At 41.9% G+C, this 26,877-nt stretch overlaps 1 protein-coding gene across 4 annotated transcripts in view; it reads right to left on the minus strand.

The window, feature by feature from the left end:
• The window catches only part of LOC120936855 (interleukin 1 receptor accessory protein), a 319,849-nt gene that overhangs the window by 228,562 nt on the left and 64,410 nt on the right, over positions 1 to 26,877 (minus strand). For 3 of the 4 annotated variants that reach the window (XM_040349568.1, XM_040349571.1, XM_040349570.1), the window contains exon 2: positions 24,165 to 24,255. The exons of the other annotated variant lie outside the window; for it this stretch is intronic. In XM_040349568.1, the coding sequence (XP_040205502.1) occupies positions 24,165 to 24,193 (29 nt within the window). In that variant the 5' untranslated portion in view covers positions 24,194 to 24,255. The remainder of the gene's footprint in view (positions 1 to 24,164; positions 24,256 to 26,877) is intronic. 4 annotated transcript variants of the gene reach the window in all.

Raw genomic sequence — 26,877 nt, forward strand, 5'->3', positions numbered from 1 at the left:
TGGTTCACCCTGCTGAACAACATTTCAGCATAAAATTTGGCATCGTAGCGCGAGCTACAGTATGCCGGTCTTACATTTTTTAACCCCGTACTCACTGTTTAATCGTACATAGACGATTCCGTCTGCCGCTGGGAATGGGCGTTTCCAGCAAGAGGGAGGGTGATTGACGGCCGACTCTGGCACGTCACGCTCCCCGAAGACAGCCGGAGTAGGTCTCGGCTCTTCACGGCGCCTGCGCACAGGCTATGCGCAGGCGCCGTGAAGAGCCAAGCCTATTTCGGCTATTTCCGGAGAAGCGTGACGCGCCAGAGCCAGCCGTCAATCACCTTCCGTCTGGATTGGAACGCCCATTCCCCGTGGGCAGACGGAATCGTCTAGGTCGGATTAAACAGTGAGTACGGGGATAAAAAATGTAAGACCGGCATACTGTAGCTCGCGCTACGATGCCGAATTTTATGATAGAATAAAAAAAAAAAAAAAAAAATTTATTCTAGGGTGAACCCCCGCTTTAAGTACCCAAGTTTGGCACTATTCCACGAGTATGTGCAATTTTAAAGCATGACATGTTAAGTATCGATTTACTCAGATTAACATCATATTTAATGTTATACATGTTGGACTAACTAGTGTTTTTTTATGAAAGTGTTTTTCTCCAAAACTACTGCATTTAAATAAATTGCTGCGCAAATACCATGACATACAATTGCAATGACCGCCATTTTTCCCCTGGAGTATCTGCTAAATATATATATATATATATATATATATATATATATATATATATATATATATTTGGGGGTTCTAAACAAAAAAAAATATTGAATTATGATTTCTACATGTAGGAGAGTAATGCCAGAATTGGCCCGGTACGGAAGTGGTTAAATGACATAGTTGGCAAGGTTGAATAAAGACACCAGTCAATCCAGTTCTAACTGAGTGTGTGTGTTTTTGCCGCCACCACTTTCCATATCCCAATACATTTCAATGTATTGCAAGAAACATATTTAAAAGGTTTGTGGATGTATCTACCAGTGGCGGTTTGTCCATAGAGGGCGCTGGAGCGCCGCCCCCTCTGGCTCTCACCGCCACTGAGTGAAATAACATAGATTCATGCATTGCACGAATCTATGTTATTTTCGCCGCTGCCGCTGTTATTCAGATGGTCGGCGCTCAATGTCCGGCCATCTGAATAACGCCAGCTGGTTGGCTGTAGGGAAATGTCTATCAAAGCCAACGGCTCTGATAGGCTTTCCCAATACAGCCCTCGGGTCCCGGAAGCTTATTCTCGGAGCGCACAGACTGTACGCCCCTTGAATAAGATGACCGGCGTCTCAGCCAATCACGTTGGCCGGTTCTGGCTACCTGTAAACTGATTGGCTGAGACGCCTGTAAGTCATCGAGGGCGGGAGAAGACATCGTGGGACGTGGATGCCTTACTCCAGTAAAGGTAAGTGCCGGGCGGGGGGGGGGGGGGGGACGCAATTTACAGGGCACAGTGGGGACAATTGGCACAGCGGCGACCATTAAAGGGCACAGTGGCTGCGTTTAATGGCATGGCACAGTGGTGACAATGGATGGCACAGTGGCTGCGTTTAATGGCATGGCACAGTGGTGACAATGGATGGCACAGTGGTGACAATGGATGGCACAGTGGCTGCATTTAATGGCATGGCACAGTGGTGACAATGTATGGCACAGTGGCTGCGTTTAATGGCATGGCACAGTGGTGACAATGGATGGCACAATGGTGACAATGTATGGCACAGTGGCTGCGTTTAATGGCATGGCACAGCGGTGACAATGGATGGCACAGTGACTGCGTTTAATGGCATGGCACAGTGGTGACAATGTATGGCACAGTGGCTGCGTTTAATGGCATGGCACAGTGGTGACAATGGATGGCACAGTGGTGACAATGGATGGCACAGTGGTGACAATGGATGGCACAGTGGCTGCGTTTAATGGCATGGCACAGTGGTGACAATGTATGGCACAGTGACTGCGTTTAATGGCATGGCACAGTGGTGCGAATTGATGGCACAGTGGTGCGAATTGATGGCACAGTGACTGCATTTGATGGCATGGCACAGTGACTGCGTTTAATGGCATGGCACAGTGGTGCGAATTGATGGCACAGTGGTGCGAATTGATGGCACAGTGACTGCATTTGATGGCATGGCACAGTGACTGCGTTTAATGGCATGGCACAGTGGTGCGAATTGATGGCACAGTGGCTGCATTTGATGGCATGTAACAGTGGCTGCGTTTGGGCACAGTGAGACTGCAATTTTTTTTTTCCTTTTTTGCCCCCCCCAAAGATTTTGAGCACCAGCCGCCACTGGTATCTACACTAATTACTGACACCAACAGCTGTAGAAGAGAGTTCCACATCATTAGCACTCTAACAGTAAAGAATTCCTTACACAATTTAAGATTGAACCACTTCCCGTCCAACTTCATTTTGTAGTTGTGTGTTTTCTTAGGTTAGTTTCCTTCCAAATATCCAAAATATATTTATATATACAGCCTCATACTGAGGTGGTTATACCAGGATCGTGGCTGCAGCTACAGTCCTGGTATTGTTATTTTCAGGAGGCAATTCTCTGTGAAAGTGACCAATTCTCTTTTTTTGTGCAAGCAATCCCATCCCATTGGGGAGCTTAGTACCTTAACCACTTCTAGACCTTAGGTGTTTTTCAGATTTGGTGTTTGCAAGACTAAAACAGTTTTTTCTGCCAGAAAATTACTTAAAACCCCCAAACATTATATATATTTTTTTCTAACACCCTAGAGAATAAAATAGTGGTCATTGCAATACTTTTTGTCACACCGTATTTGCGCAGCGGTCTTACAAGCGCACTTTTTTTGGAAAAAATTCACTTTTTTTAATTAAAAAATAAGACAACAATAAATTTGGCCCAATTTTTTTATATATTGTGAAAGATAATGTTACGCCAAGTAAAATGATACCCGACATGTCAGGCTTAAAAATTGCGCCCGCTCGTGGCATGGCGTCAAACTTTTACCCTTAAAAATCTCGATAGGCGATGTTTAAAAAATTCTAGAGGTTGCATTTTTTGAGCTACAGAGTAGCTCTAGGGCTAGAATTATTGCTCTCGCTCTAACGATCGCGGCGATACCTCACTTGTGTGATTTGAACACCGTTTTCATATGCGGGCGCTACTCGCGTATGCGTTCGCTTCTGCGCGCGAGCTCGTCGGGACGGGGGGCGCTTTAAAAAATTTTTTTTTTGTTTTCTTATTTATTTTATTACTTTTTACACTGAAAAAAAAAATTGATCACTTTTATTCCTATTATAAGGAATGTAAACATCCCTTGTAATAGAAAAAAGCATGACAGGTCCTCTTAAATATGAGATCTGGGGTCAAAAAGACCTCAGATCTCATATTTGGGCTTAAATGCCAAAAAAAAATAAAAAAATTGGAAATGTCATTTTTTCAAATGACAAAAAAAAATGTTTGTCTCTTTAAGAGGCTGGGCGGGACTGACGTTTTGACGCTATGGGGACGGGCGAAGGAGATTTTTCCTTCAGTCTCGTCCCCGCTCAGCTGCTGAACAGTCGCGATCTCCTCCGCCGCTACCGACGGCTCCGGTAAGCGGCGGAGGGCCCCTCTCCCGCCACCGATGACGGCGATCTCGCGGCGAATCCGCCGCGGAGACCGCCGTTATCGTTTACCAGACCGCGCACACTAAAGATTGATACCTCGGTTGTGGCAGCAGCTGCTGCCGTTACCGAGATATCAATCTTTAAAAAATGGACGTACATCGTCGTGCGCAGGTCTGGAAGTGGTTAAAAAAACACTCTGATCACAATCACTGTGGAAGTTCCTTCTCCCCTTCTGTGACATTAGAAACCAAAACTGATCAAAATGTTTTCACTTCCTGTTTACTGGATATTGTTCCTTATCATGCCTTCCAATACATACTATTGATGTTAGGCTGACTGCTCTGTAGTTTCCAGAAATATATTCCTTTTTTTTTTGAACATTGGTAAAGTCAGTAAGTGTTCCTTAAAATGGACTGGCTTTAAGATGGCTAAGTTCTTTGAGAACTCTTGGCTGCAAGCTATGCGGTTGCAGTGATTTATTCACATTTTCTAGTCTTTTTTAAACACTGATCTCTGCCAACCATAAGGGTACATTCAATATATGAAAACTATGGAAACTGATATTACGGTCTTATTTATTATACCCCTCCTTTTCATTTGTATAAACCGAGGAGAAGATTGTATTTAATACAGTTACCATCACCCTGTCATTTGTGACCAACTTCCCCTGATCATGTTTTATGGAGCCAGTATGTTCTGATATGCAAAGTATATGTAAGCCCACATTAAGCTTCTGACTTCTAGTTGTAAGCTAAGCTGCACTGAAATCTAAAACATTGTTATCAACCCTGATGGTATTTGTAGCTTATTCACAGGAATCTGTAAACGAATTACATGGCTGTGCGGGCAGAGCACTGACAACCACGCGGTTATCAAAAAGTGGCAGCGGGTGCTGGGAGAAGAACCCCCCACCCAAGATTACAAGGAGGGCGGGATTGGAGGGAGATGTGCATGAGATGGAATATGTTATATGCCAAATAAAATTTGCGTTCTTGGGTTTGGATATGCATCAAACAAGACAAAAAATTATAGAAATAGTTTATTCTAAGTTAAACAAAATAACCCTAACGACAGGAAAGCCTAAAACAATATTTGGAGAGGGGTGAGAAGTTCAAAATGAGAAAACTCATTATTTCAGATTTCTTTTTCTGAGAACTAATTCAAGAAAATAGTTTTAAATTTGGCTGGCAACCTGCTACTTCATGACTGATGGCACCTTTCCTTAGAAAATAATTACATTTTCAAAAGGATGTCATTTTAGTTTAATCTATTTTTAAATGCTGCTGCTAGACTACACTTCAGAACATTGCAATATGAAGCATAGCTGTCTCTTACGCAGCAGTTAACCTAAAATCCTTCCAGTCAATGTATTTGTAGCCATATTGCAATTGTTTTGGCAGCTATTCAGCACTGTATCAAGTAAATCATCATGGACGGATCAATGAATACTGCAGGACACAGTTTACGTCATTGCCTGTAGGATTTTGGTCTCCACGGCTACTCCTCTCCTCAGCAGTATAAAAAGGGGAACAAATAAACCATTTAATGCACGTTAAAATGAACTGGTTAATAAAAAATGACCACAGACAAAAAACATATAGAATGATGCACACACATACATGGGCTAGTACAGAGGTATTGAATAAGGAGACCAAACAACAATTTGATACAACATTTTTATTTAACTTTGGTAAAATTGGCCACGGTGTCATCCATAAAATGTGGGGGCGGGGTTACAAAAATTTTCTCAATAAATAAATTAAATTACAAAAGGCCAAATTGGCTAAACTTAAAACTTTAAAATCAAATTAATTTCTGTCCATCCAGCAAAAGCTGGACGACTACTCCCCCCATACAGACGACCCCATGACTTATTATGACAAACTGACAGGTAAGGGTGGGCGGGCGGGCGATGCTGCTTGTCAGGAGATGTGACTGAGCAAATCGCCTCAGCCTCTCCCTTATATAGGCTCGTCCAGTGCGGGTTTTACCTCACGCGAACGGACCTATCAGAGAAGGGGGCTGCCGCAGCTGACCAATCAGAGGCTGTTACTACCCCAGAGCGCGGCAGCCCACTTCTCCCTCTGCTCTATCCCATGCAGGCTCAGCATACTGCCGTAGCCTCACATGGGCTAGTACAGAGGTATTGAATAAGGAGACCAAACAACAATTTGATACAACATTTTTATTTAACTTTGGTAAAATTGGCCACGGTGTCATCCATAAAATGTGGGGGCGGGGTTACAAAAATTTTCTCAATAAATAAATTAAATTACAAAAGGCCAAATTGGCTAAACTTAAAACTTTAAAATCAAATTAATTTCTGTCCATCCAGCAAAAGCTGGACGACTACTCCCCACCGGCCGGGGCCAACCGCGAAGCTGTTGGCCGAGGCCCCCCCACCACCGTGGCTGATTCGATCATGGACTGGATACCCATATTAAAAATGTCCAGGCCAATGCCTGACAGATGAATTTGGTCAACCCGAAACAACCCAGGCAAAAAACCCTCTAACTCGGAATGACGAAAGGAAGAGCCACCAATTGAAGGCATAAAACTATGAATCGTCCTATTTAGCCGTCTGCGGATTCTATCCACGTAGAAAAGGGTGCCGTGCGGCGACCATAACAGCCTGGGAACCATCTCAGAATATACTAACACTGAACCTGGGAACATTTGAGTTATGGAATAGAGATCCCTTTTCATTTCACATAACAAGTCCCATGTGTTGAATTTACCCAAGTCATTAGCCCCCACGTGGATAACTATCACTTGGGGTTGAGGCCAGACAGAAGACAAATAAGCTAGGTGGTCTTTTAAATTGCGCCACCGCATACCTCTAACACCTGACCATAAAATTAAAAATAAATCAGGATCAAGCCCCAGGTTAGCAGAGTATGATCTGGATCCGGAGTGCTTGTAAGCCCAGAACACGTAGGAGTGACCTATGACCCAAGCGATATTCCTGGATAAATCTGAAAGAGAATCATAAAGTTAGAAGACTGGGACGAACATATAACTTATATCTATTGCTGCCCCACCTGCCCACTTTTTTAACCTTACTCTCTGAAAAACCTATAGAATCAGCTGTGGTGGCAGCGCCAATTCGGAAAGAATGGGAAGAAAATTGGTACCCAGATAAATTCAAGCGCTTCAAACAGGAGGCCAAAACAGCTGAGAACTGGTACCTAGTTAGAGAGGACAAGTCTTCATGAATAAAAAAGGAATCGTTACTCAATGGTCTGACCAAAAAATAATTACGAACATGAAACACGGGACAGATAGCCTCATTAGGAGAACTGGATAAAGAAAACCACTGGCCAACCTGAGAGGACTTTGATCTGGACAAAAACAGACGGACAGAACCGACGTCAAACTGAACATGAGAAAAACGGAGAAATGAAAAAGCGTTTCTATTTGCTGCAGTAAACTCACCTAACCGAAGGGCTCCAAAGAATGCTATAGAGAAAGCAGCCTTAAAAAGCAAAGATTCGAAATTGGATGAGCAGACATCTTGAAGGATCTGAAGAAGATCGATCAAAATGGGGATAGATATGGGACGCCTATTATCTAAAGAGGGCCTAGACTTTTTGAGGCCCTTCAAAACCTGGGTGACCTGAAAGAAAGAGGTAAGAGCAGGAAGGCCTGCAAACTTAAGGAAAAAAGAAACTCCAGCCAATATTTTACCTATGGAAGCCGGGGACAGATTAGACTGAATGAGAAAGGACAAAAAAGACAAAGCCACGTAAGAAGACACATCTAGTGGATCCAAACCCAATGGTTGACAGAAAGAGCACCATTTGTGCCATGAAAGCCTATAATCCCTCCAGGTGTTTTCCGCTACTGAAGCCTTGAGATTCCGGAATATTATTCCCAAATTAAGCCCCAGAGGAAGTCTGGGCAAGGGGTGCCATGTTGATCCGCTGATGGCGCCAACTCTCGGAATCTCTTCAACTGTGAACGAGATAAAGAATCTGCTATGTTATTTTCTTTACCTGCAATATGCTCAGCTCTCAACCATATATTACAGTTCATACAATGAAGTACAAGGAAACGCAATAACCTCAGAACGGGATCAGACTTAGAGGACAGAGTATTGATGGCAAAAAAGACACCTTTATTATCCGTATGAACTAAGATTCTACGATTCCTAAAGATGTCTTCCCACACAACCACCGACACAATCACTGGAAAGAGCTCCAACAGAACTAGATTTTGAAGTATCTCCTTCTGGAGCCAATCAGGGTGCCAGGACTGGGCGCACCAGCGCCCATCCAAGAAAGCCCCGAACCCAGCAGAGCCAGCTGCATCGGTGAAGAATTCCAACTGAGAACTATTAATAAAGTCCATTTGCCTGGCCGAGGAACCATTAAACTCATTTAAAAAAGCATCCCAAATTCTTAGATCATCCTTGATGCTTTTTGAAATTCGGAAATGAGCGTAAGGGTTCACCATACCTTTTATGGCTAACGAGAACCTGCGCGAAAATACCCTCGCCATAGGGATGACTCTGGCTGCAAAAGCAAAAAGACCCAGCAAAGATTGTGCCTCCTTTAAGCACACCTTCTTACTGACAAGAAAGGTTGCAATCATAGACTTCATTTTATGTATCTTCTGTTGTGGCAATCTGAATTCCATTCGTTCGGAGTCAACCGTGATCCCCAAAAATTCAATAACTGTCGTGGGAAAAACTGTTTTCTCCTGGGCCAGAGGCACGCCAAAGTCATGACAAACGTCAAAGAAAACCTGTAAAGCTTCCATACACACTGATGACCCCCGGGGACCTAAAAACAAGAAGTCATCTAGATAATGTAGGATAAGGCCTTGAGGGATAACGACTGACACGACCCAATGTAAGAAGGAGGAAAAAGCCTCGAAATAAAAGCATGACATAGAAAACCCCATTGGCATGCATTTATCAAAATAATATTTATTCAAAAATTGAAAACCCAAAGAATTGAAGCCTTGTGGATGCACGGGAAGAAGGCGGAAAGCCGACTTAATATCAGCCTTTGCTAGCACAGCCCCTTGCCCTGCTTGCCTCAAAAGACACAAAGCCTCATCAAATGAGGCGTAGCAGACTGGAGCCTCCACAGAGGCAACTTCGTCATTGAGTGACGAATGCGGTGGAGTAAGATAGGTGGTGGATCAGTCTGAACGCACCCAGCTCTTTCTTGGGTACGATGCCCAAAGGGGACAACCGGAAATTAGAGAATGGCGGGTCATTAAAGGGGCCAGCCACCCTACCCTCAGACAATTCTTTGCAAATTTTCTCAAGCACCAAGTTAGAGTGCATGGATACCGATAGTAAATTTTTAACTGGTGTACACCCTGAACCAGTAAAGGATGGCACTAAGAAACCATTGGCAAAACCTTCAGTTAGCAGAGCCGCCATCCTGTGGTCTGGATAGCGCTCGAGCCATGGGCGCATTCTTGCCAGGCTCACCGGAGTCGGGGCCTTTCCCATGTGTGTCCTTGGGTCCTGAATGAGAGGAACTAGCGGCAGCTTTACGAAAACATCTGCTCGCCGCGTGAGTACCGCCACAATAAGAACACTCATGTTTGTATCTACAATTCAATAAGAATTTACATTGACCCTCATTGAATGCAAAGCATACACCCTTCCTGACTGGACTCTGACCATTTGAAGCGGGGCGAGGGGTGAACTGGGGCCTAGGTGGCAGCATAAGGTTTAACCATAAACCAACGTCCTTAGCCCCCCAATGCAGCGATGGGTGCACAGCTAGTTTTTGACGGAAATTCTCGTCATATGAGAACCATGCGGAGCCGCCAAAGTGGCGAAAGGCCTCCGCAATAATATCCAGGTGTTGGAATAAACCTGAGCACTTCCCCGGGAAGCGTTCTCCCATAACTGCTGAATAGATACAGAACGCTTGCAGCCAGTTTTGAAATGTCTTAGGAACCGCTCTCCTCCTATCTTCCTCTGTTCTTTCGCTGGACTGCCTGTCAGATTTAGCCAAAAACTCCTTAGAAGCAGGGAGAAGTGATAATATATCGAGATATTCACCCCTCCAAATTTTTTCTTTGACTGACTTAGACAGATGAAAACCCAGCGGGGATAAACTGCAAGGGAGGGGTTCCTTAAAGGAAGACTCGCTGACCATAGCAGCCGAGGATCTGAGGGGTAAAGTATTATTAACAGCAGGACACCTCACACTCGATCTGACAGTAACATCCTTATTTAGCAGAGAGGGATGACCAGCCTCATGCCACACCACACCAACCTCCTCCATATCAATAGCATTATCGCTATTTCCAGCACCAGTCTCCTGTGCACTCTGACTTACTGTGCATGCCTGAGTACTCAGACTCTCACCTGGTTGCACATACATATTTACATTTTGTGAGGTAAAATCCGCATCATGTATACCTTTGAACTGCTGCACAATGACAGACAAAGATTCAATTAGACTAGAAAATGCAGATAACTGGTTAACATTACTGAAAACAACTTCAGGTAAAACATGCTCACCCAAGTCCCCAGGAGGGGGGGAAGAGGCAGCGCTGCTCCCTTGCTGGCAAGAAGCACCTCTTGTTGCAGCTCCCTCAGCTTGAGGAGCTAAATTATTGGTCTTACATTTCTTTTTTCTTCCAGGCTGTTTCCTGGGGGCGCCCACGCTCATCTCTGGTACTGCAGCTGGGCTGACAGATAAAACAGAGCCACTCTCCTCAGACAGGCAACGCTTCAGCCACTCTTCACCTCCCCTGCTCTCCGCCTTCTCTAGGAGTCTACATAAGAGCTCCTCACGGCTGTCCTGCACAGCGCGCTTCATCCTGAGAGAGAGGGAGAGGCGGGCGATGCTGCTTGTCAGGAGATGTGACTGAGCAAATCGCCTCAGCCTCTCCCTTATATAGGCTCGTCCAGTGCGGGTTTTACCTCACGCGAACGGACCTATCAGAGAAGGGGGCTGCCGCAGCTGACCAATCAGAGGCTGTTACTACCCCAGAGCGCGGCAGCCCACTTCTCCCTCTGCTCTATCCCATGCAGGCTCAGCATACTGCCGTAGCCTCACATTCTTTAGGTTGCTGATAACAGTGCATGCTTTCCATCTAAAAATGTGAGAATCTAGGGGGGGGGGGGGAGAATCCAAATTATGGGATCCTTTTTTAAATGGGCCATATGCACCTACCGAAGCGAGTATACTGCCATAAAATCAAAGAAATTATATCAGGCCTTATGTATAGAAACTTGATTAATGGAAAGATTGTGGTATTGCTGCAGCAAACAGGTGTTCCATTCTCCAAACTACATTAGAAAATACCTAGTATTTGTACAGTCACCAAGAGCAATGACTCCGTCTTTATACACATAATGAACCCCAGTTTGTCTAAGGTAAAAAAAAGATACTGTAAGTACCTGCAAAACATCTACTGGAAATAAAATTAGTATTTATGATATGAAAACTACAGGAAATAACCTGGTAAAACATGTGAGAAAATATTTTTTTATCCTTACCAGCACGAGAGAGGAAAACCAGTAAAGCATGAGTGACTGCATAGCATTTTGTCAAACTGGGATTTAAAGTAATATTAAATCCTCATATATAATGTAGTTTTATGTATGAAGATATAAACCCCCCCCCCCCCCAAAAAAAAAAAAAACTTACCTGAGCCTGATCATTATCTAGCTCTGTGCACAGGAGCTGCGGCTCAGCTGGGTCTCACCCTCCTCATTGGCTGAGACAGCAGCTGCTATCAATCACAGCCAGTGAGCCAATGAGGAGAGGGGGGGCAGGGCAGAGCCACAATTGTGTGTGTGAATGGACACACAGAGAAGTGGCTCAAGCGCCGCCTGCTTGGGTGCCTCCATTGCATACCGCTTGCTCTGGGGGCACTCGGAAGGGGCCAGGAGTGCCAGCGGGGGACCCGAGAAAAGGGAGGATCGGGGCTGCTCTGTGCAGAACCACTGCACAGAGCAGGTAAGTATAACACGTTTGTTAACTTTTTATTTAAAAATATTTTTCCCTTTAAATGTTATTTTTTTATTTAAAAATATTTTTCCCTTTAATATTACTTTAATCAAGAAGCCTAATCTGTTGTTTGGAAGATCAATAGTCAAAATGGGTCTACCTTGTTCATAGGTTATGGCTAGAGTTGAGCGGACACCTGGATGTTCGGGTTCGACGGCCGAACTTCGGAAAAAAGTCCGGGTTCGGGACCTGAACTTGACCCCGAACCCGAACCCCATTGAAGTCAATGGGGACCCGGACTTTTGACTACTAAAATGTCTCTAAAAAACGAATGGAAAGGGCTAGAGGGCTTCAAATGGCAGCAAAATGTTGGTAAGAGCATGGCAAGTACTCTGCAAATAAATTTGTATAGGGAAATAACTTATTTATTTTGGAAATAACTTAAGATAACATAAAAAAATAAAATAAATCTTGACCTAGGAGGACGAGGTCAGGGTTAGGGTTAGGGTTTATCTCACACGTACGAACTGGTCTGGCTTTATTAGAAGTGTTTTGGCAAAGTCTAATCTGGCTTTTCTATTCTTCAGGCTTTTGAATGGTTTGCACCTTGTGGTGAACCCTCTGTATTTGCTCAAGTGAATTCTTCTCTTAATTGTTGACTGACAATGATACGCCCACCTCCTGGAGAGTGTCCTTCACTATTCTGGATGTTGTGAATGGGTTTGTATTTACCATAGAGAGGATCCTGAGATCATTCACTGCTTCAAGCTGAACTGACCGATCACTGCATCAAAACAACGATATGTGATGTTGGGATTTCCCCCTACTGTGCTATTGTATTATGACAAGGGGAGAGGGAAATGGGGGACTGGAGACCCCCCCCCACCAGAATACACTGATCTGTGCTTGCGAGCGCCAATTGAATGCTGGTTTACCAACAAGGCCGTTAGACAGAAGCTCATCATTGGACCGGCTTCTGTTGAATAGACAGCATTACACATGTATCGAAAATCGCCTGGTTCCTGCTGAACCATCCAACTTTCTGTATGCATGTACTGGCCTTTAGTATAGGGCCAGGAAGTTATGTTTTATGTTCAGTTTTGCTGTGCCCCTGAGTGGTAAGATTTGCTCCCCTTTTGGTAACAAAAAATAAAAAGAATCTGTTGCTGGATTTGTCAGCTTTCTCAAGCTGCTAAAGTGCTCTGACTGTTGAGGCTATCCTACTATATATACTGCGTCCACATACATGTACCTTGCTATGCCACTTAGTTATACGTGCTCTATATACTGATTATTGGGCAGTATAAATAAGGGTTAACCTTATTTATACCACTGTGTAGCTTATGGGGTCAGGGGAATGATTGCTTCTGCCAGAGTTTAATTAGAGAGATGTTTTTTTGTGACATATTGCCTTTAATAAAATCAATTACACATGTCTAAATACTATATTGGCCTTTGTCAGAAACTGGAAATATGGTTTAATATACATTGCCATAATAGTAGTTCAAATGCCAGCATCTGCAACACATTGAACGAAAAGATACTTGAGCTATAAATTTCATAAGAAGACTGCTTTAGCTAAACATGCCAAGTGATAATATTAGATCAATAAATTGCGATGTTGTTTTAGGGTCATGTAAATTAAATGCAAAATAATTACCTAAAGCAAAAGGCCACAATATAAACCTATTTAGGAAGGAATGGAACCTTCCACCATTAAAACGTACCATAATTGGAATACTTAAGCCTTCCAATAAAGTTTAATTAGTGCATAATTAAGACAAAGAGATGTGACTGAATGGTGATGTGAAATTATTTTACTAATTTAAGTAGATGGCCATGAAAACATATGTTGCATACTGAAGCCAAGCAGAACAGAAGTAGGATTGGACAGTATTAAAAGCTCCCTTTCACAGCTTTAGACATATCCCTATGAGGTGTGTATAGAAAATGAATGGATCCTTTTGTATTTAAAAGAATTTTACATGCTACATAACATGCTATATTACTGATAAAATTCTAGTTTTAAGAAACTTTTTATGTAGTGTAGAGTAGACAAATTGTATATATATATATATATATATATATATATATATATATATATTGTGACAGGAAGTCAGGTAAATCTGTGGGTGTTGTCACTGCTGGGACATACATTTCTGCCTTGTTTAGACGATACACAGATTATTATCGGGCGTCGGCTACAAACATAGACAGAGGAAGGCTAGAGGCCTTTAGAAAACTTCAAATGGTGTATAATATTGCGCACCCTGTAATGTAACTATCCTTAGGCTGCCAACATAACAAAGTGAACTCTTCGTGAACAAATAAAAATAAAAAATGTAGCGCCAAAAATGAGTGACCTAGATCCTGAAGTGAAAAGGTAAGTGTAACTCACCCTATCTCTCCAGGTGGTCCACCACTAACAGAAATAATAACCTAGTAAGGTATTATTATGAGTGACAGGGACTCTATCTAGAACACACAGAGCAACAAGCAAATAGGAGGTATAAACCGACCCGCTTGTTGTGTCTTAGAATCTATAGAGTGTCCCTATTGAAGTGACACCCCAAAATAAAGTGAAAAAGTGGTGATAAGATGTGATAAAAATCACAACCAGAAAACATGTATAAATGTGACGTACTGTCCGTGAATCACATATACAAACATAAATGAGTAAGATAACAGCACCATGTAATTAACACACTACTGTGAACAGAAATGCAAAATGTCAATTAGACGTGATACATAGATAATCCAATCCAGTGTCCCGTGAGTAAAAAACGTGATGTTATAATACTTGGGTATAGCCACAATACTCAGTGACTAGAGCAACAGTGCCACCTGCTGGCTGGTCAGTAAACTAGTTGTAAATAGTCCTGTATAATATACAGTGGAGACAATTTGCAAAATCTTCAGCTGTATAGGGTGGAGCTTCAAATCTTCAGACAGTAGACATGGGAACAATGATAATGAATGGATACTCTTACCGGAACTGGTGGACCCCCTAACGCACCATACGGTGGGAGGGTCGTCAGAGCTTGATTAGACCGTCTGTCTCCCTGATCCAGATATCCTCAGAGCGACGGTCCTGGGCCGTGGTAGTCCAAACTTTTGTTCCGTTGTCTTCAAAGGAAACACTGAGTAACACTCCAGTTGTTGGGAATAGCTCAAACACCCCCAAGTGTAAGAAGAAAAAAAGAAAAAGGAGAGGTGCTCCACATAGTGTAAAAACGATTTATTTGGTAAAGCAAAAATCTTTCCAAATTTCACCAAAATGACAAAATTCAATAAAAATCAGATACCCCAGTTGAAGTCTTAGTGAGACGAAACCGGTAGGGTGATTGATCCTTGCATCTCCACTGCATTTTTTGGATATACTCCTACACACCCATCCCTGGGTGGGAGTTGCTACTGTTTACAACTTTTTCAGTTGCTGTTTCCATAGATGTGTGACTTTGAATTTGAATTTTCCTACTTGGTTTTTATGACTTTTTTACTGATTTTTATTGAATTTTGTCATTTTGGTGAAATTTGGAAAGATTTTTGCTTTACCAAATAAATCGTTTTTACACTATGTGGAGCACCTCTCCTTTTTTTTTTGTTCTTCTTACACTTGGGGGTGTTTGAGCTATTCCCAACAACTGGAGTGTTACTCAGTGTTTCCTTTGAAGACAACGAAACAAAAGTTTGGACTACCACGGCCCAGGACCGTCGCTCTGAGGATATCTGGATCAGGGAGACAGACGGTCTAATCAAGCTCTGACGACCCTCCCACCGTATGGTGCGTTAGGGGGTCCACCAGTTCCGGTAAGAGTATCCATTCATTATCATTGTTCCCATGTCTACTGTCTGAAGATTTGAAGCTCCACCCTATACAGCTGAAGATTTTGCAAATTGTCTCCACTGTATATTATACAGGACTATTTACAACTAGTTTACTGACCAGCCAGCAGGTGGCACTGTTGCTCTAGTCACTGAGTATTGTGGCTATACCCAAGTATTATAACATCACGTTTTTTACTCACGGGACACTGGATTGGATTATCTATGTATCACGTCTAATTGACATTTTGCATTTCTGTTCACAGTAGTGTGTTAATTACATGGTGCTGTTATCTTACTTATTTATGTTTGTATATGTGATTCACGGACAGTACGTCACATTTATACATGTTTTCTGGTTGTGATTTTTATCACATCTTATCACCACTTTTTCACATTATTTTGGGGTGTCACTTCAATAGGGACACTCTATAGATTCTAAGACACAACAAGCGGGTCGGTTTATACCTCCTATTTGCTTGTTGCTCTGTGTGTTCTAGATAGAGTCCCTGTCACTCATAATAATACCTTACTAGGTTATTATTTCTGTTAGTGGTGGACCACCTGGAGAGATAGGGTGAGTTACACTTACCTTTTCACTTCAGGATCTAGGTCACTCATTTTTGGCGCTACATTTTTTATTTTTATTTTTTTCTTTAGAAAACTTCAGCTGTTCAGAATGAAGCAATCAAGGCCTTTATAAGTAGCCAGAGGGTTACCACTTGGTTGCTGCATCACTCCTAAGGCTGTGTGAGTAGGAGAGCAGTGCCTGATGAGGTGAGGAGACCATTGTTTTTCTGTGTGATAAAAAAATCAAAAGACTATTGTTTGTGCTGTATGAGCAGCACTGTCTATCCAGCGGTAGGCTGTGTTAGACTTCATAGATAGGTTCCTGTGTGGAAGGTAGACGCCCAGCGTGGCTAGGATTTATTTTATGTTTTGATTTTGTTTATGCTGTTTGGATACTTGAAATTGTTTTCCAGCAAGATGGAAAAATAAACCAGAAACTTTGTTTTCAACCGTTTTTGATTGGCAGTCTGTATAAGTTCAGTGTGTGGTGAACCCATCCAAGGGGTCACACACCCCGCTACCGAGCTAACCCCTCACAATATATATATATATATATATATATATATATATATATATATATATATATATATATATATATATATATATATATATATATACCGTATTTATTCGAGTATAACGCGCAAAATGTTATACCCCAAAAAAAATCAAAGTTTGGGTGCGCGTTATACACGAGGACTGGGGTGGGGTGGCAGTGGCATTCCACTTTAAACCTAGCCTTTTGTATCACCTTGTCCCCAACAACCCCCGCCCCCCCACGCCGCCACCAACGCCGCTACAACGTTAATCACCGCGGCGCGGGGAACATTACAGACAGCTTTCGTTTGAATAGCTGTTTTCCCCGCCGCGGGTAGACACTCCCCCTTGGACGGATCTGTCCAATAGCGAGCAAGGGGGAGTGTCTATGCGTGGCAGGGAAAACAGCTGTTCAAACGAACGCTGTCTGTAATGTTCCTGCGCCGCGGTGATTAACAGTAGGTGGCTGCATATACAGGGGACATGGCTGGACATACGGGGACATGGCTGGTTATACAGGGGACATGGCTGGACATACAGGGGACATGGCTGGTTATACAGGGGACATGGCTGGACATACAGGGGACATGGCTGGATATACAGGGGACATGGCTGGATATACAGGGGTCAATACATTGTCAACAAATGATTTTTGGCAATTACAATGATTTTATACCGATTTTTAATCGAAAATTAGGGGTGCGCGTTATACACGTGTGCACGTTATACTCGAATAAATACGGTATATATATATATATATATATATATATATATATATACACATACATACATACATACATACATACACACTGTATTTGTTGGCGTATAAAAGACTACATCTAATGTCGCGTACACACGACCATTTTTAATGGTCTAAAAAAAAAGTTTTTTCAACCCGATTATTGTTAAGCCGGCCTTGCCTACACACGATCGTGAAAAAAAATGCTCTAGAAAAGCGCGGTGACGTACAACACATACGACGGCACTATAAAGGGGGAAGTTCCATTTGGATGGCGCCACCCTTGGGGCTGCTTTTGCTGATTTCATGTTAGTAAAAGATGATTTGCGCTTTTCAGTCTGTTACAGCATGATGAATGTGCTATCTCCATTCCGAACGCTAGTTTTACCAGAACGAGCGCTCCCGTCTCATAACTTGCTTCTGAGCATGCGCGTTTTTTTTCACGGCGTTAAAGCCCACACACAACGTTAAAAACAACGTGAAAATTAAGAGCATGTTCTAAATTTTTAATGCCCATTTTTTACGTTGTGAAAAATGCTCTGGAGCCCACACACGATTGTTTTTAATGACATTAAAAAAATAAATCATTTTTTACATCCCGAAAAACGGTCGTGTGTACGTGGCATTCCACTTAAAAAAACTGTCCAAAAAGCAGGGGTCGTCTTATACGCCGGGTCAGCTGCCTGCTGGGTGTGCGGTAATACTGTATGTAGCTTCGGCTATATACAGTATATCTACCGCTTAGCCAATCCCGGTGAGCGATGTATTCAAATGAATACAGAGCCTGCTCTGATTGGAGTAACAACCTCTGCCAATCCGAGCAGGCTACACACAGTAGATTGGCTTTGAGAGTCAGAGAGGCGTGAGCTGATGATGTCACAGCCTCTGCCAATCCAAGCAGGCTTTGTATTCATTAATAGAATACATTGCTCACCGTGATTGGCTCCAGCAAGAAGGAAGAAGAAAAGAAAGGAGAGATAACCGCTCAGGGAAACCAGAGAACCACTATCCTTAGATCCGAACCATGGGTGCAGGCAATGCAGTAATAATGCAGGCTTGAGGAAAGAAGCTATGGATATGAATAAGCACTAAGTCATAGTGCGAAACGTCAGCTTTTTTCTGTTCTTTGGCCGTGGCATGTTGTTTTGTGACCTATTTTTAATAAACGAGGATTTTTTTGGAGTGCGGCTTCCCTAGCCTTTCTTTCCTCAAGCCTGCAAGAAGGAAGAAGAATATGACTCCAGCTTCAGCAAGAAGGAAGAAGAATATGAACTCTAGCAAGAATGAAGAAGAATATGGCTCCAGAAGGAAGAAATATGAAGCGTTGATAGCTTTGGAAGGGGGGTCGTCTTATACGGTGAGTACAGGCAAAAAAATCTTAAAAAACTGTAAAATTAGGGGGTCGTCTTATACGCCCAGTTACCTTATACACCGCCAAATACAGAATCTATATAGTTATATAGTGATATTGGGGGATGTCTAGCTCAGTAGTAGATGTGTTTTCATGGAGTTCACAGCCAACAGGAACTTCAGTTTAAAGGTGTGGTAGCCCACTTTTATTGAAAGTAACAAAAATTAAAGTTCCTACATGCATGGGTTGCCCACACATGGGGTTCTTCTCCCAAAAATTACAACAAAAACGAAAATGCCAAGCCACCTGGCTCAAGGCTCACTCAGCTTTGGTCGCAGTACAAAGCTGCGCAGGCCCACTCCTGGCCTCTAGGAAGGGGCTCTCCTGACACTCCAGGCTTTCACACTCCTCCAACACTCACGGTCCCCTCTGGTCCCCAGGATTCTTAAACAGTAGCGCACCTCCATCCTATCTGCAGCAACTGCTCCAACACCAACCCCTTTCCCACCCTCTCTGAGCTATGCTCAGCTCTGCCTTATAACAGGTGTGTGCACCTAGACACAAACACAACCTGCAGAATCTCTGGAAAGCCCGGACACAAGACTGAAGACTTCAACCCTCCCAATGCTCTTTGAAGTCTTCAAGTTTCCAGCCCCAATCCAGATTTACAAAACCAGAGAAAACGTAAAGCATAGTTTTCTCTGCTCACAAATCTTCTGCTGGAACTTCTCAAACTGCCTCTTTGAGAGTCCCGTGTCCATTTTACACAAATTTTCAGAGACAGGGGCTCTCGCTCTTACAATATATATATATATATATATATGTATGTATATATATATATATATATATATATATATATATATATATACACACATACACACATTTTATATATATATATATATATATATATATATATATATATATATATATATATATATATATACACATACACACATACACACCTGTGTATGTGTATATAAAAAAAGTAGTCTACATGTATGTATGTATGTATGTATATATTGCAATGTTGCAGGAGACACTCCTGCAACATTGCTGGATCGAGTGGGGCTCAGGCGATCTGCTGCACAGAGAAGGCTTTTTATCTTAATGCATAGAATGCATTAAGATAAAAAACCTTCTGACTTTACAACCACTTTAATCTGTGGTCTGTAGGAAGCCTAAAGTGAATCTTGCATCAGATTTTTTTTTATTTTTGGCTACATATCAATTAATATGGGACAGTTGCATGTACTTATTGTCTCTCAAAGAAACCACAATACTTCCTTTTAACCACTTACGACCGCCTCCTGCATATATACGTCAGCAGAATGGCACGGCTGGGCAGGTACGTCCTGTACATCTACCCAGCCGTGGGTCGTGGGCGCGCGCGCGACCCGGTCTGAAGCTCCGGGACCACAGGACCTGCAGACCCGATCGCCGCTGGGGTCCCGCGTTTGGTCCCCGGAGCTGAAGAACGGGGAGAGCCGCGTGTAAACACAGCTTCCCCGTGCTTCACTGTGGCAGCTGCATCGATCGTGTCATCCCCTTTATAGGGAGACACAAACGATGACGTCACTCCTACAGCCACACCCCCCTACAGTTGTAAACACACACTAGGTGAAACATAACTCATTTGTCCGAAGTGTCTGCCATAATGTCGTAGTCACGAAAAAAATCGCTGATTGCCGCCATTAGTAGTAAAAAAAAAAAATGATAAAAATGCAATAAAACTATCCCCTATTTTGTAAACGCTATAAATTTTGCGCAAACCAACCGATAAACGCTTATTGTGATTTTTTTTTACCAAAAATATGTAGAAGAATACGTATCAGCCTAAACTGAGGAAAAAAACATTTTTTTTATAAATATTTTTGGGGGATATTTATTATAGCAAAAAGTAAAAAATATTGCATTTTTTTCAAAATTGACGCTCTATTTTTGTTTATAGCGCAAAAAATAAAAACCGCAGAGGTGATCAAATACCACCAAAAGAAAGCTCCATTTGTGGGAAAAAAAGGACGCCAATTTTGTTTGGGAGCCACGTCGCACGACCGCGCAATTGTCAGTTAAAGTGACACCTTGTCGAATCGCAAAAACAATCAAGTAAATCCTTTATATTTGTGTGTGTGCACATATTATCAAACACATGTCAGCTCCCTCCTGCTTCTACTTCCATTATGGTCACAAACATATTCTATCCACTGCTGCCTATCATAGGCCTGTTTCACATAGGCTTCAGTCTGTATAAGAGCACTGTGAACAGCAAGCTTTGTTGAAGCTCTTAAAGTAACATTCAACTCCAGTTTGTAAATGTTGAACACAGATCCTAATGGGAGTGTTGATTGCCACTTCAACGTGGATGTAAACCCTGTTTCTTTACCCAATGAAGTGAATAGACACAGATGATACACAGCGATGCAACAAATCTTGTTACATAAGTTTGACATGTACATCTGCTGTCTTCATCTTTCTAGACTCATAAGAAAGTGCACATCGTGTTACAAATAATTATTCCGGTTTCAGCAGTGGGTGTGGAGTCTGGGCACACACTGTGACAGCTGATTTGAGAAAAGGCAGACACCCCCTCTTGTGATGTAAATAGACAAGCTCTGACACAAATTTCCAGTTGATTTTATCTCCTTTGTCGGAGAGCTTGTCAGAAATGATCATTCTGATAACAGAGGAATGGAGCAGCAGAAAGACACAGGACATAGGGGAGATAGAGAAGTAAACACTGTAGATATATTTTTCCCCCGGTCAGATTTCATCAATTGGGTTTACATCCACTTTAAACAAGCTGCTAGTAGGCTTCAGCATTTCTTGAAGCTTGTTGAATGCCTACTGAAGCCTGCTAGGAGCTTGCTTAAAGTGACAATCAGCACTCCCATTATGCCGCGTACACACGATCGGTTTGTCTGATGAAAACAGTCTGATGGACCGTTTTCATCAGACTAACCGATCGTGTGTGGGCCCCATTGGTTTTTTTATCCATCGGTTAAAAAAACTAGGAACTTGTTTTAAAATTATCTGATGGTAAACTAACCGATAGGAAAAAAACGATCGTCTGTAGGCACGTCCATCGGTTAAAAATGAATGCATGCTCAGACTAAAATTAGGGGACGGGAGCGCTTGTTCTGGTAAAACTAGCGTTCGTTATGGAGATAGCACATTCATCACGGTGTAACAGACAGAAAAGCGAAAATCGTCTTTTACTAACACAAAATCAGCTAAAGCAGCCCCAAGGGTGGCGCCATTGGATTTGAACTTCCCCTTTATAGTGCCGTCGTACGTGGTTTACATGACCGCGTTCTGACACGATCAGTTTTTTAACCGATGGTGTATAGGCACGACTGATCATCAGTCAGCTCAATCGCATAACTGATGAAAAAATCCATCAGACCATTTTCATCGGATGGACCGATCGTGTGTACAGGGCATCAGGATCTGTGTTCCACATTTGCTAACTGGTGTTGAATGGTACTTTAACCACCCTCTCTCCGGAAAGGTTTACCCAGTTCATGACCAGGCCATTTTGGGCAATTCAGCACTGCTTTATTTTAACTGTTAATTGCATGGTAATGCGACACTGTACACAAACAATATTTATATATATTTTTTTCACACAAATGGAGCTTTCTTTTGATGAGATTTGATCACCGCTGTTTTTTTTTTTATTATCATTATATATTTGAAAAAGACCAAACATTTAGAAAAAATATGTTTTTTCTTTTCTGCTATAAGACCCCTTCCACACTGGGGTGTTTTTCATGTGCTTTTGGACAAAAAATAGCGCCTGAAAAACGCCTCCCCTACAGCTCCAGTGTAAGAGCCAGAGTGCTTTTACACTGGGGTGGTGCATTTGCAGGAAGTTAGAAAAAGTCCTGCAAGCAGCACCGTCCCTGCCATTGAAATCAGTGGGAACTGCCGTTGAAGCGCCTGCAAAGCGATTCGGCACCAGCACTTTACTGGTGTTTTTAACCCTTTATTCAGCCTCTAGCGGGGGTTAAAAATGCTTTACCGCTAAGGGCCCAATAAAATATCCAATAAAATGTTTGAAAAAAATAACTTTTTCATACATTTTGTCCAAAATGTATTCCGCTACATGTCTGTTGTAAAAAAAAAAAAAATCTTATAGCATCTACAAACTATGGTTTATATACAGATTTTTTTTACACTACTAATGGCAGTGATCAGCAGCTTTTAATGGGACTGCAATTGTGTGGCAGACAATCTGACACTAACTGAAGCTGGGAGGAATGGACTGACATCACCAGTGAAACTAGTACAGTGAAAAGTGCTAATGCTATACACTGTCACTGAACTGACAGGCCGCCTGTCCATAATGTATTGTGAACAGGCAGTCTGCAAGTGGTTAAAGGCTTTAACAAAGCTTGCTGTTCACACTACTCTTATACAAGCTGATACAGATCATTACAATTCACAGATTGATGACTGGTATGATAACTAATATTTTTCCCGGAAAAATAATAATTTTATATTTACTGGCGGAATAATGAAGGTCCAGTAGGCCCCAGAATTTATGTGAAGGATTGTATATGGAAGTCTTTCAGTCATTGAAGAGAAAACAAACTTGGCTCATGTTTGCCAAGTTCCCAATACATCAGCCATCTTCTGATTTTTACAACTCCTGTTCTAAAGCAGAGAGTTCAGAAACAATGGTAACTTTCGTCACAGAACAAAGAGATGTTGTCCCAGCTTTGGTGAACTAACAAGAAAATGTTGACTATCAATGTAGGTTAGTTATCCTGCCAGCGGAAAAGTTTTCACAGATAGCCAACTAAGCATTTATTACATGGGAACAAGCCTTATCTAAGAAGAACCATTGTGTTAAAGTGAGGAACTGTTTAAACAAGCTGTGTCGCTTTTAAAACATTATTGAAAGCTGCTAAAGCCCATCCGTACACATAGCAGAAGAAATTTGAAATGATACAAGTCAGAAATATCTTAAAATACACATGATAATAAAGAATATATGTTGACATGAAATAAATGAAAAATAATGTTTAGATTATCAATGACATCTTAGAGCAGAGGAAAATATGATCATCGCATATGTTAATTTAGAAACCTTAATAGAAGAAAGAAATGATTTATATATATATATATTTTAAATAGAAGTGTTTTAAAAAAGCTAACCAACATTATGAAAAATATCAAATTGTGATTATAAAAATGTAAACTAACCTGTAACACATATTCATCAAACACAGATCAAAATGATTCAGGTAGCCACGTTAATAATTATTTTGCATTGATTGAGAGATATAAACCTATGCATGGTTGGAAAGACTGTTTTTGGGAAATATACGGTTATAAAGGAATATAGAAGCATGTTATGTGGGATGCAAAAGTATACTAATTGTATTTTATGAAATATGAATTTGCCAGAGTGTGCATGTGTGCGTGTGTGTGCATGTGTGCGTGTGCGTGTGCGTATGTGTATGTGTATATATATATATATATATATATATATATATATATATAGTCTCCCCAATAATATGGATATTAACGTATAGATAATCTCACAATAAAGGTGAGACACCTGGTGGTAGAAAGTGATATTACCTCTCAGAGTCTAGGGAACAGTTAATCATTAAGCTGTCAGCCAATAGAAACCAGACACGTCTTGACAGGAACTCCCATATGGGCCATGAACCTATGAATTAAAGACACAGATCAGCTGGGCAGGACTTGGTATAATTTTTATAGTCTTATTGTCCTGAAATATATATAATGAGGGGAGATGAATAGAGCAAGAGATCAATAATCAATGAAGAGGATGACCCCATGAAAAGCAGGAATGAAGCAATGACTGAAGTATGATGCAGGGAGGACTGACTCCGATGGGGAGGGGCACACTAGCACAATGCATGAAGACATATCCTTATCCAATGAAGATACATAGAAAGACTGCAACAATTTAGCTCTGGTCACTTGCCAGTAGGAAATAGTCATTTTGAAATTGGTAATTATGCCATCCCAAAAAAAAATTGTTGAAATATTGATGTTGTTCTCCAGAGTACAAAGTATTGAATATCTTGTAGTTATGGTTTGTTCTCATAATCAATAACTGGTATATTTTTCCTTAAAGAGTACAATTTTTCATTATCTTTTTACTTTTACATACGTTCCAATTTTACTGACAAAACAAACGTCCAATATATTTCACATTGTTAACCACTTACTTACCTGCAGTATAGTAACGGTTGGACGTGTGAAATAGACGCTTTTGTTTCATTGTCATTAACATAAAGTTATTGTAACCATAATGAGAACCTACCATTGCACAAAGATCAGGTGTACCGTATGCCCATTTTGGGGGTATTTTATTGATTTTCAAGTTGTTCATTTAACGCAATTGGTATTTTAATTTCATATTTTGTCTACCAATAAATTAGCTATTTTGTATGATCATCAACTCCGTGAATACGTTTCATATTATAGACTATGTCATATAGATTGACTTGTATTTAAAAATATCTTCGTTATAAAAGAATTTAAAATAAATTACTGTGCGGGTAAAAATTACCTTAAAAAAGCACGACATGACGTTTTATTGTTTACTATGAAATGTGCACTCAATAGCCTTTGCATGGTGCCAATAAAAAAATATATACAGTATATATGCAATTGTTATCAGTCTCCAGTTTGGCTTCCATATAACATGTACTGTAACTATTCAGTAACCCAGACAACAGAAAAGACACCTAATAATATAACAAGAGTGTGCGTAATGTAAAATGATAGCATAGAAGCAGAGTGTCCAGGAGTGTGTCCTTGGCTCCCTTCACTTGTAAAGTTTGTAATGTTTATTCTCAATGTACTAACTTAAAATTCCCAGCAAAGTCCTAGCTTAAAATGACTATCCACCTGATGATATGGCAGTGTCACAAACAAACAAATCTTTACAAATTTTAACAAAGCTTATATAGAAGGCCACAAAATTATTTGCAGTTCACCGTGTAACCAAAAACTGGTTTATATAAAAGGACCATATAAAGCAAACCAGTCAGGAAGCATTAAATAGAAGAAATTTCTCTAAATGTTTGTGGTTTCAGTGTCAACTATAAAAATTCAACTATAACATTTTGAGTGTCAATTACCATTTTTATCGACGTATAACACACACTTTTTTTCCCCTGAAAACAGAGGACAGACAGTGCTTGGGTGTTATACGCCGATACCATGTTTTACCAACAGGGGGCAGGGATCGGGCAGTCCGCCCTGGGAGCCACCCATTAAGGGGGTGTCAGGCCAGCCGCCCTGCCTCCCCTGGCCCTGGGACAGTGCTGCCTGCATAGTCTAAAGTTGATTAAAAAAATCACTTGCCAGCCCCTTCTACACCGCTCCTCCTGTGTCAGTGTCATTATGAAACAAAGCTTGTAAATATCTCAATAGCTCAGTTTTTTTGGCTGCTCTCCTCCTCCCGCTCCTCCTCCTAGCTTTAGATTGGAGGAGGAGAGTGGTCACATGACCATCTATGTAATGTCAGAGAGAGGAGTCGTGTGACCAGGTCAGTGGAAAAAACAAGCTATTGTGGTATATGAAAGCTTCATTTTACAATATGAGCGACACAGGAGGAGCAGTGTGGAAGGGGCTGGCAGTGATTTTTTTCTTAACTGTAGAGAATGCTGGCAGCGCTGTCCCAGGAGACTGGGGGTCTTCTGGGAGTGCAGGTGGAGCAGGGCTGTGTACTGGATGGGGGGTCTGTGTACTGGATGGGGGGTCTGTGTACTGTACAGGGGGAGGGGGTTGTGTACTGGGGAGGGGGGCTGTGTACTGTACAGGGGGAGGGGGTTGTGTACTGGAGAGGGAGGCTGTGAATTTGTTTTTCCTTAAACTTCCCTATTAAAATTGAGGTGCGTGTTATAGGCCTGTGCTTGTTATACGCCCATAAATACAGTGGCCCAGATTCAAGTAGAATCGCGCAATATTTGCGTGGGCAAAGAGCAAATTTTTTTCTCTGCGCCCACGCAAATATTGCGCTTTGCCCGCGATTCACGGAGCAGTTGCTCCGTAAATTGCGCGGGCAATATGCTAAGCAGCCGGGCGCAAGGCTGCCTAATGTAAATGATCCCGCCGGGGGCGGGAATCATTTAAATTAGGCGCGCTTCCGCGCCGAGCGAACAGCGCATGCTCCGTCAGGAAACTTTCCCGACGTGTATTGCGGCAAATGACGTCGCAAGGACGTCATTTGCTTGTAAGTGAACGTGAATGGCGTCCAGCGCCATTCACGGTTCAATTACGTAAACGACGTGAAATTTGAACGTCACGAGCG

Source organism: Rana temporaria, chromosome 4 (genome assembly GCF_905171775.1).
Source record: "Rana temporaria chromosome 4, aRanTem1.1, whole genome shotgun sequence".
Taxonomy (NCBI): domain Eukaryota; kingdom Metazoa; phylum Chordata; class Amphibia; order Anura; family Ranidae; genus Rana; species Rana temporaria.